The sequence below is a fragment of the Aulostomus chinensis genome, chromosome 15 (assembly GCF_037954235.1).
Source record: "Aulostomus chinensis isolate RoL2024-O1b breed Wild chromosome 15, RoL_Achi_v1.0, whole genome shotgun sequence".
Classification (NCBI taxonomy): Eukaryota; Metazoa; Chordata; class Actinopteri; order Syngnathiformes; family Aulostomidae; genus Aulostomus; species Aulostomus chinensis.
In genome coordinates this window covers 13,839,566-13,850,927 of record NC_141334.1, presented here as the reverse complement: position 1 = coordinate 13,850,927, position 11,362 = coordinate 13,839,566, and the positions used below count along the sequence as shown (strand labels likewise).

The following is an 11,362-nucleotide window of genomic DNA, read 5'->3' as shown; positions in this document are numbered from 1 at the left end:
TCGAAGCCAATCATACTTCAGTTTGCTCGCTCAGAAAAGGGCGGGGCCAGGCGTGGGATTTATAGCTGGGTCGTGAAGTTCATACTCCATTCATCGCTTACATTCTTTCGATTGTGTTGCGTTTTCGACTTCATCTGAAACAATGTCTGGAAGAGGCAAGACTGGTGCGAAGGCCCGCGCAAAGGCCAAGACCCGCAGCTCCAGGGCAGGTCTGCAGTTTCCCGTCGGTCGTGTCCACCGTCTTCTCCGCAAGGGAAATTACGCTGAACGTGTCGGCGCCGGAGCTCCGGTGTATCTGGCCGCTGTCCTGGAGTATCTCACCGCTGAGATCCTTGAGTTGGCCGGTAACGCCGCCCGTGACAACAAGAAGACTCGTATCATTCCTCGTCATCTCCAGTTGGCTGTACGCAACGACGAGGAGCTGAACAAACTACTTGGCGGTGTGACCATCGCTCAGGGCGGTGTCCTACCCAACATCCAGGCTGTCCTGCTGCCCAAGAAGACCGGCCAGTCCGCACCGAGCTCTGGCAAGGCGGGAAAGAAGGCCTCATCTCAGTCCCAGGAGTATTAGCCTGCAGGCTAATAACTTTATTCAACAACGGCCCTTTTAAGGGCCACCCACCCTTCATCGGAAGAGCGACTTTCCCACTATTGCTGTCTTTCTTTTTTCGCATGACTTTAATTTAATAAATGCCTGTTTTGTAAAAAAATGGACATTCCAGTTGGTTGTAACGTTGTGCTAACACTACTAGCTAACCTGGTATCAGCCTCGTTTAGCTAGCTGCTGGTCTATGTAGCATGGCGTGAGGAGCGAGTACGTGTCTTGTTGTTCAGCCGTTATTCGAACGTCTCTCGGTGGTTCAACTCCAGGTTATACCCTCACAAGGGCTCAGTTTACCTTCATGTACGAGTGACTCATAGGCCACGAGTTAGCCGACAAAACAACTTCCGTCTCACTGCTCACCCCTGTTCCAACCGGACTATATTCTCACTAAAGTCCAATGTTGTGTTGTGTTGTTGTGGTTTTAATTCGAACACAATTAAATTCTACAAAAGTGGAAGACTGGCTGGCTAAGGGTTGCAGTCGCGCATTGCAGTCCGTGATACACAGCTTAGCCTCCATGTAGCTAGTATACGAGGAGTTGGTGTTAAGTCATTCTTGAGCGTTGTTTAAAATTTTGAAAACGTGGCCTTATTCTTCAAACAGTGAATAGGTCTGACGTTACATTCTTGCTAGACAGGTTTTGGTACACCAAAATGTTTTAAAAGCGAAATTTTTGGTCTTATTCATGGTAACGGTTGTATGTTGCGTTGCGGCAAGAGTCTACGTCTGTATGGCTTTTATCAGCAAACGATAACGGCTTTGTGCCTGCAGCGCCAGATGTTTCCTGTTAACACATGAGGAGACCTGACTTCAACCCGCAGTTCACTTTATAAAGGAGGCCATTTAAGCCCAACTCGCAACCAAAACACAGGATACACAATGCGGGTTAGAAATTAGATAATGCCACCAGGAAGAGCTGTGCTTTGTTCTTGACACAAAGATAACCAGCTCGGCATTAAACTAGGCCTATTAAGTGTATTTTCAGCGAGCGTTTCATCAATCGCAGGAAACGCCTGCTAAACAAGCGTGTCACCAAAACGCAGCACACCAGTTCCTCCACCAGAGGTCAGTCGTTTCACGTGTTAAAGTTTGGATCTGCTCAATTCTCAGAAAATGAGCTCTTCGCCTCCTCTCAGGTTCGATTACTTTCACCTTTTAAAAGTTTTTTTTCTTTATCCTGGAAATGAAATCACTAAATGACTGGTTGCAGTATGACCGATACACAATCTAGGAAACGGGGATTAAAGTCCTTCCCGCCTGACAGAAACAGTTATTTGGAATTCTAATTTCTGTCTATAAAAAAGCTGGAATTGCCTGACAGAATTTGTCTCCTATATTTTGTTCTGTTCTGTGTGTTGTCCGTTGAAGTCGAATACTGGAACGAACTAGTCATGGTGCCTATAGATTCTGCTCATGCGCTCACACTCAAAATTTCAGTCTGCGTTAACAGAAACGTTCCACTTTCAGCAGATGAATGTGAAAACAGTCTTTGTGTCAAACTTTACACACACAAAGTTCAAATATGCAGCAGGTGCAATGAGAAGGAAAAAAACATAAAATGGTATTCATTGACTTGAATGATCTGGTCTGTCTGGTAACTACCAGTATTTATATTTCTAACAAACCTCTTCATGCAGCAAACATCCCCTGCAACCTTTAAGCAGCAGGATGGCGTGTAGATATTTTTGTCTGCTTTGACTGTTTTATTAGTAGCAAAAACAGTGTGACGCACTGAGTTTGAACTGAGCCCAGGACAGGCTGAACCAATTACTCCGGCCTTGACAACGTGTCCAACACCAACAGCCAGGCTAAAAATTCCTGCCTGTAGGAGGAAAGGCTAGAACGTCCACTTGCTGTGATAACTATAATTTCCTTGAAGGCTTTAAATGTACCAGCATTGCTCCTCTCAGCTGGTCGTGACAGCGCAAAGCTCTGGATTGTTGCCTTGACGGTGTCTGTGTCACACATGCTCAGCTTTCCCTGGCTGTTGCTAAATGACTTAGATGTTCTGTTTTGTTGCTTACAACTTGATGAAATAGAGCGAAAAGGGACAGCAGGTTACTGGGGTACACCTAACTTCTGGTAAGGTAAGCATAAGGTACATCCTGCGCATCAGAGAAACCCTCAAATTGATAAGATCCAATTTAGAAAAACGTGGGAATGAGTGGGTAGATTGAAAGGATGAAGGAATGATAGTGGGAGAGAGAAAGAGAGAGGGCTGAGAAGAGGGATGGACCTGGCAGAGAGGGATGCACTTGAATGTTGCACTCTTAAACTAACTCAGCAGCAGCGAAGAACATATTTTCATCCCCTTTAAGGGAACTGGAAGACTTTTCTCAGAAGGAACTTGGATAATGTGTTTTTCATCTTCTAACTTCAACTGAATATTCTCCCAGATGAGAAGATGTTCCTAGCCAGCTCTTCGGGTAATGAGAAACAAAAAATGTTTGCTTGATGTGTGTGTGTGGGTGAGTAAGTGTGCGTTGCAATGGGAGAGAATGAAGCTATTGTGCCAGCTTACGCTAAGGGATTTTAGCCTAATATGACCTGGCTATATCTCACTGACCGTCTGTGAGGTTTTACCTACAATCTTTGCTATTCAAGATATCATTGATTATTACCAGTTCTGCTGGAAATCATCTGGTTCCATAGAGACTACGAGCCAAAGACACGGCTTCATGAATGGACGTTTGTACGGGTGTGTGAGATCATCAGGCTGCATTTAGCTCTCGTGCGTCCACTTGTGCGTGTGTAGATTTAAGAGGCAGACGAAGGAGTGTGAGGTGCACATGGTGCATGAGCGATTATATTTTTAACTTTAAAGGGGACTTAACAGGTGTCAAATAGCACGTTCGCCTCCCTCTTCTGAGCTGGGGACGAATGGACAGATGTTGTAGAGGAAACAGTCCACGTGTGTGGTGGGAGACTCGAGAAAGTGTTCTGGGAATAGAGGCAACTTCCTGCTGTTTTTCTTTCTTCCTTTATGTTCTGGTTCGCATCAGTTCGTGCCTTCTCAGAGCAGTTTTTAGGTGACCACATGATGTCGAAACTGAATGAAAATCCTGTTGGCGAAAAATTCAAACCGACTTTTGCAACTTTGTGTGTTGATCTTCGTGATGTCATTCACGCGTAGTCAGATTATTATTCTGCTAAGGACGCAATGTTTGCAGTGAAAATTTTTTTATCTGTCCCACCTAAGGATTACGCAAAAACTGAGACCAAATTTCTGTGGCATCATGCCCATTTTTTTTGTCTTTATCATTTTTATCTCATGATTGCATACAAACAATCTAACGTATTCTTCTAATTATGACATAGACTGTACCTCAAACATGACAAGCACCCTTTTCCCTGTTGTTTGATACTTCCAAAAGGTGCAGCTGAAGGTAACCGCGCACGCCACTCTGGGATATTGCTGCACGAGGGAGGATGCAGGCCATATTTTCATGTGTTGGGAAGGACCCCAATGGCCCTTGCTGTAATATAGGCTCACTTAACACCCCAGAAAATTTCAGCAAACTTGTGAAGAGGTGCAGCGTGGGCAAAGGAAGAACCCATTAAATTAATAGTGAAAAATGGCATCTTGCTGGAGGTATGTACCCTGCAAGTGCCCCCCAAGTTGCAAGATGGGCATTTTTTTTTTTTATTTCTGCAATTATCTTTGCAAAAGTTTTCAGGATAAAGGTTTTTGTTGGCATGAGTTGAGTCTTCCAGGCAGCACTTCCTCTAAGAGGCTGAGGAGACCCTGCTACCTGAATTCCTGCAAGAAAAAAAGCAATCACATGTCTTTCCAGCTCATGAACCCAGGCTGTTTGTACCTCTGTAATGGTGCCACCACATGCATAGTCACCCCCATTCACCCGCTGATTCCTGCTCAGTCTAGTTCACGATAGATACTTGCACATCTGTGCAGACATCCTGCAGATCTCTGCACCGGCAGTCAGTGTAACTATACATCAGACAAATAATCCAAGACCTGTGAGAAACCTCACACCAGTACGATCAGTAAATACACACCCCACGCACAGCAAATAGTCCCAGACGGTTCATCTTCCCACCTCATGCCACCTCATCAAAAAAAGAATATCAACCTTCACTGCAGACTTTTCTTCAAGAACGTCTTGTTACTTAGCTGCCATTGTTTATTTGTTTTTATTTTTTTCTGTAGTGACTCATCTGCTATTTCCTGTCCCCCACCTCCTCTCTGGCCCTGAGCATGGGAAAAGTCTTGAGAGATCAATAGTAGAGACTTTCTCCCACTCGCTCCTACTTTCTCTGTCTGTCTCAAAGCCAAATAATTCCTGGGGGATGTCTGAAAAGATGGCTCACATGTGTTCACTTGCTTTCTGGGGAGCATATTGCTTAGTCATGTTAACATAAGTTGTATTCAACAGTTTTCCAGAATGGAAATATTGCTTTTCTCTTAGATCAGACTCAGACCAGGAAGTCTGAGGACACAAGGTCTTTTCCGTGTTATTTCCGCTACGGATGTTGTATTCAACCAGTCTGACTGTACACACCTGCTTAACCAATAGACACACTCCAGGTTCTGATCATCTGGTGTGGTCCATGTGTCCTTTCCCTCTATGGCAACCCTGTGGGAGGGAAAACATCTCAGGAACTCTCTGAGGAGTATCTGACTGTGGAGTGTTTCGACGCTGGAATGTAAAGTTCTTCACTCATAGGGATCAGTCAATAAAACCTGCTCGGAAGTTAGAGCATATTTCAGAGGGCAGTGCCGACACCAGGTCCCCCTCTGCTGTGTGTCAGGGATGTAACTCTGCACCGGGATGGGGAGGAGAAGGGGTTGGGAGGAGGGAAATAGAGGAGGAACTCTGTGAGAGAATGAAAAAAAACCACGGGCAAGACATAAACAACCATGTGGAGACTCTGTGGAATAATCCTTAGACAAACTCATGGATATAGCTGCTGTCTGGACTCTGTTAGAGTAGAGAGATGGTAAGTGTGTGTGTATGTGTGTGTGTTATCTATTGAGTGTACCAGCAATGCGGTGTCTGTAAATTGATTATTTAAAACTTTAAAACTATGAAATAACCCTTGTGCTATGAATTTTAATCTTAAAAATGTATATTTTTGTGAGCCCTACCTCTGTTTTGTCACTCACAACAGCAGTCATTTCTCTTTAAAAGCAGCAGCCCAGACTGTGCGGCTGGCAGCGTCTATTTTCAGAAGCTCATGGCATCTCTGAAGGACATAACAGCCCCCATAATGACAGCTTACGCTGGAAGGCCCTGCAATTGCAAGCATTAAAACTATTCTCCGGCCTGGGCGTGTACATGAAATCTGTGAGGCTTGTGGGAGCATATGTGTGCACATGTGTATGTGTGCGTCAGATGAAGACACAGTACCCTGCCCACTCCCCTGTGCTGTGTCTGACTGCGTGGCTCAAAGAGGGAGAGTGTTGACAGCCAAGGGGGCTGACGGCAGAGGCGTGAGGGGTCCAGTGTCAGAACAGAACAGAGGGGATGGTCTGTTCTCTGTGTCACTGGGTCCACACACTGGAAGGGATTGTCAGATTGTGTGGTTTCACCCAACAGCCACCACTGGAGTGACATCAGACACAGATAGAACGCCCTGTTGTCTAAAACAGTCCAGGCTAAACTTGGATTGCGGCAGCTGTGGGTGTTTTTTTTGGCAGTTTTTTTTTTAATGAATTATTGTCAAATGTTGGTGTCAGAATCAAGTGTTCAAGCATTTCATTTCGGTGTGAATCGGCTGATGTGCTCATTGCCTGACAATAGTGAGCAAAGAAATCATAGAGAAAACAAGCAAGAGGGGTATGAATGATTTCACGAATATGAAGATGCATGAATCATGCTGGGATGTTCCATCCATCCATTTTCTATACTGCTTATCTGTTAAGGGTTGCGGGGGGTGGGGGGTGGCTGGAGCCTATCCCAGCTGACATTGGGCGAAAGGCGGGGTTCACCCTGGACAGGTCACCAGTCCATTGCTGGGATGCTGGATGTTTTTCCAAATCATTTGCTTAACACCTGTGGGCAGTTTTGAAGTCACAAGCTAATCAAAGGAACAATCTTTCAGGAAATATTCTAATTTATGATCTCCCCAGAGCCAGAAAAGCCTGCTGACCAAGAAATACCTTGCAGGGGATTGGAGGATCCATCCTTCTATCAAAGGCTAACCTCAACCGATCAGATCGACAAACTCAGGCACAAGTCAAAGACAGTCAAAAGAAGAGTGCAAACATCTTTTCCAGTAAAGCCTTTAGTGGTGTTCTGTGCTCCTTATAGATTTTCTGTCCAATTCTAATGAAACAGATGCTACAGCAACATTTATGCTAAACATCTTCAGGAACTGCCGTTATTGTGAAACAGTCTTGCTGTCATCACACCTCAACCCCTCCACTCCTCAAAAGACACACTGTTCAGGATGTGTGTTTTGGAGAAAAGGGTCTCTAGGGACTTTTGACCAAGGTATGCCAACAATTCCCATCCACTACCATTCATTGCGGTCAGCTAACTAGCAGCGAAGTGGTCTCTGTGGGTCTAAGCTCTCCTAAGCACACACAGGAGAGAAGGTTATCTATCTTCTTGTTTTGCAAATTTGTAAATTTCCCCTGAAAAGTTGGTGTGTTCCTTTAATGTGCCAAAGGATGTTATGGCAGAATGATTTTCAGAGACAAACATCAAACATACCAGCAGAAATCCACAATATTAGCGCATACATCTTGAGTCAAAAGAGACGCCTCATAGCAGATAGTTTTGTCTGTTTCTGTATCTTTGGAATGCTCAGCGCATAAAAACAAGCAGCGCATGGAGGTGATGGTGGAAGATATTAGTTTGTAGCTGAAGACTATGGTGAGTCATCTGGACAGCGTATGTGTTTACGTGTGGCTTCTTGAGGCACGTCTGGTCCTTGTGAGCTGTCTGATGTGAGCATGATGTGCAGACAGCTGGATCTAATCTGTAGCATCTGTCTGCAAACACGGAGTGCTTGTGTTTGGGGGTATGTGAGTCATCTTGGTCAGAGGAAGTAGTGATCATTCTGCCCCCAAATGTCAAGAGCACCTGCAGAGCTCATTCACAACCATGTAAAAAAAAAAAAAAAAACCCCAACCAACTCTTTTGGATTATAATCACAAAATAGCAGGCCGTGCTCAAACATGTTGAATATTTGTGAGATTGAACCTCAGCATTCTTGATGGATCGCTGCTGCAGGAGAAACAATTAACCACTATAATAGTTTGGTCACATGGGCTTATAACTGGGGCACAAGGGTTTCTAAGGGAAGCTCTGTTCCCATTGTAGTACGACTGTAGTAGCAGTATTCCCAGAGGCACCCTATACTGTTCTCTCTCTCTCTCTCTCTCTCTCTCTCTCACTCTCTCTCTCCCTGTGTTGCCTTCAGGATCTTAATGTGTCAGATAATCCTGACAGCCCAGCCAACATGGATCGTATGAGCAGGAGTAAAGTGGAACATGGGCGGCAGATGCACCAGGTCTTACAGGTGGGGCTTCTCTTACTTAAACAAACTTACCACCTGTGAAATGAAGTTTAAAGAAGATTTGAACGGTTAATCAACTTCAAATCAAATACATAAATCTGTCAGCAGTCATCAGCAGAATCTGACATTTTCTTAACATGAAAATATGTCAGCTTTGTAAGGACTTCCAACATCTGCTGAGAAAAATCTCTCATTCAGGCTTCCAGCTGGGTTGATTGATTTATTCTCGATTGTACATGATGCTCCATTCAGGATCATAGAATAAGATAGATTAGTATCAGAGGACAGCTGCTCTAGATTAAGTCTTGCTTCATATATTAATAGGCTGACAGATATATCTGATTCCTACTGTTTTGAATCTCCAGCTGTATGCTATATTGTGTATCTTGTGCAGCTGTAATAGAGTTTGAGAGAAGTAGAGTTTGAATCAAGCACTTTGAAATACGGAATAGTGAAAGTAATTGAATGTACGATATCTGTAGAATCATCAGGAGACTGTCACTGATCTACAAGGCTCTTGAGAGTTAAAATCTTTCATTCTTGAAAAGGTAACAAAAACAGTCTCAATCATCATATTATGACGTTCTTTAATTGATTTTGTTTTGACAGAGTACTCCTTTAGACCTAATCGAAACTGGCAAGTCCCTGAAAGTCCAGGCAGAGCGCCCCCACCTGGTTAGTTTGGGAAGTGGACGCTTGAGTACAGCTATCACGTTGCTGCCACTGCTGGAAGGTAAAGATCTGTTTTTATGTGAAGCATCTTTCTGTTATAAATAGTGTCAGTGCCAGTGCAGTAGGACTTTATCTTTAAAAAAATGAATCAGATGACTCATCTAAATCATCATCAATGCTATTTAGAATGTAAGAACTGTTAATTTTTCACCTGCTTATATTTATGTTTCTTATCATCTTTGTAAAAGCGCTGATATAAGTGGTCCCTCTGCTCCATTACATTGTTCAGGTGACTATAAGGGTGAAACTTGCTCATTGTGTCATGCATCAACATGCCAAATGACTGTGGGCATCATAGCATGTTAGCCGCTAAGCAGGCAAACCATCTTATCTTCACAAAATAACATTGGTCACTCAACACTGAGCCATGTGTTGCCTCTATTTATGACTCCACCTATGTGGCCTTGCTCTCTCTGTTCATACTCATGACCACAGACCTGACAGATCTCAACATATTTATAGGTCGACGTGGATTTCACAACACTGAGGGAATGTTTTGTGTTGTTGCAGGGAGAACCACCTTGGGCAGCGGGGGGACAGATATCCCTTTGCAAGGCCCTGGCATTGCAACTCAGCACTGCTACATTGAAAACCAGGCAGGCACTATCACCTTGTACCCGTGTGGAAACCAGTGCTCCGTAGATGGCCTTCCCATCTCCAAACCCTACCGCCTGACACAAGGTAGCACAATCACGCACCTAAACAACTGCTGTAAATAGCAATATCCCTTCTGTCACAACCAAGCCCCCCCCCCACACACACACAAACACACACACACACACACACACACACACACACACACACACACACACACACACACAAAATGTAATAAAAATGATGCAGGTTTGTATGGGGCACCTATATCTTTCGTGGTCCCTGTCACACAGAGACTAATAATAAGGTGGGTTTTTTTCATAATAGACATATTTGTCATCCTTCCCAGAGCCAGACAAGAGGACGATGCCCTTCTCTCTTCCTGTGTGTGCATCAGGGAGCTGAGGCCCCCAGAGACCAGATGACTACCGTACTCGTCATACCTCAGTCAAAAGTCATCAAACAGATACATTTCAGGATCTCGGTCTGTCCAGCAGTAATCCTGCTCAGCCTCTCTTACAAAGTCGACCATGATAAGCAGCAGCAGTCGCTCTTCTAGTCGTCAACAAAAGTTTTCTATTACAGTAAGGCTTTACAGGTGCTTCATCAAGTCACTGTGCCCAGTCCCAAAAGTAGTTCTGACCATGTGTCTGACTCTAAAATTACATTTTAAAATTAAAATTAATTAATTACAAATTAATGCAGGCAAATACCATTTTGGAGAAATGCTTATTTGGTGACTTTTGACAGAAGTATGCTAATACGTGCCATCCACAAGTGTTCATTGCACTGAGCTAACGAGCAGTAAGCTGATTTACATGTGTTTCAGCTCTCTAGAGGGGAGAAAGGTACTTATCGTCTTGTCTAGGAAGGATACCACATTTCCAGAAAGTTGCGCTTCCCCTTTAACTCTCTCTAATCCCACATATCAACAATATCAATGTTTGCTGTCCCAATGGGAAAACAGCCGCGTCTCTTTCCCGCAACATGCATACCTGCCATAAAAAGAGGCATGACTGTCCCACCCCCTTCAGTCCCCTCTCTGGGACCCTCGCCAGCAGCTACACCACAATGTCATATCAGCCGGTGTGTGTGTGGAGGCAGCAGCTGCTGATCGTGAATACTCTAAGCGGTGCTCCATTCAAAGGACAAATATGAAATGCTGAGTAAAACAATTCTGAATGGAGGAATCTACTTTTTTTTTTAAAAATCATAAGGCGCAATGTTGCTGGACCGCTGACTTCTTTTTGTAGGATGTAATACATATTGACTGTGGAATATCCAGAGCTGGAAAAAACTTTCAACCTGTGACTGACATTCAAGCTGCTGGACATGCTGCATAAAGGGAATTTGATTTGAATCATATGTGAGTCCAACTAATCAATTGATTTAAGTGAGCGTAATGGTCAGTGCTGTTGAAAAGAACCCAGTCTAAAGATCTTTGTCACACTTTCACTCGACCACAAATTGCTAGGATCTGTTTATCTATGGTGGGATGAATAATTTCCTATAAAGATGCCCTGTTGTTGACGGCTTATTCTCTCCTGGCAGGGTGCATGCTGTGTTTTGGTCAGTCAGCCTTTTTCCGCTTCAACCATCCAGAGGAGGCCCTGAGGATGAAGAGCATGCTGCCTGGAGGGAGCCACGGATTGAGCACCTCAATAACTCATCCTTCTGGTAGAGACCTTGCCTTGATAATAGGACAGGCGCATGTCACAATTCCTGTGATCCTCCAAAAAAAATACCATAAACTGGTCAGTGACAATCATAAAAGTTGAGAAAAACGTCCATCTGATTGCAAAATCAAACGTTGTGTAAGTTGTTGCTTTACATGCTGAGATCATTACAAATGAGATGGCATACAGAAATTCTTCAAAACAATTAAGAACAATGCGCTGTTTGACTTTTTAATTTCTGTGCATCTGAGTTTTGACGGAAATTCACTGT

General features: G+C 44.0%; 2 protein-coding genes across 9 annotated transcripts in view; both read left to right on the top strand.

Moving 5' to 3' along the window:
- Nucleotides 1–40: 40 nt before the first annotated feature.
- Nucleotides 41–714, top strand: h2ax (H2A.X variant histone). Its single transcript, XM_086225749.1, has one exon. The coding sequence runs from the start codon at nucleotides 143–145 to the stop codon at nucleotides 569–571; it is 429 nt and encodes a 142-aa protein (XP_086081875.1). The 5' UTR covers nucleotides 41–142; the 3' UTR covers nucleotides 572–714.
- A 1,839-nt stretch (nucleotides 715–2,553) lies between these two features.
- The window catches only part of phldb1a (pleckstrin homology-like domain, family B, member 1a), a 29,334-nt gene continuing 20,525 nt past the window's right edge, over nucleotides 2,554–11,362 (top strand). For 5 of the 8 annotated variants that reach the window (XM_086226733.1, XM_086226735.1, XM_086226734.1 and 2 more), the window contains exons 1-5: nucleotides 5,435–5,563; nucleotides 7,994–8,092; nucleotides 8,699–8,822; nucleotides 9,332–9,502; nucleotides 10,967–11,092. In XM_086226733.1, the coding sequence (XP_086082859.1) occupies nucleotides 5,561–5,563; nucleotides 7,994–8,092; nucleotides 8,699–8,822; nucleotides 9,332–9,502; nucleotides 10,967–11,092 (523 nt within the window). In that variant the 5' untranslated portion in view covers nucleotides 5,435–5,560. Of the gene's footprint in view, nucleotides 2,692–2,852; nucleotides 3,031–3,978; nucleotides 4,197–5,434; nucleotides 5,564–7,993; nucleotides 8,093–8,698; nucleotides 8,823–9,331; nucleotides 9,503–10,966; nucleotides 11,093–11,362 lie in introns of those variants that run through there. The other 3 variants (XM_086226730.1, XM_086226731.1, XM_086226729.1) reach the window with 3 other exon arrangements.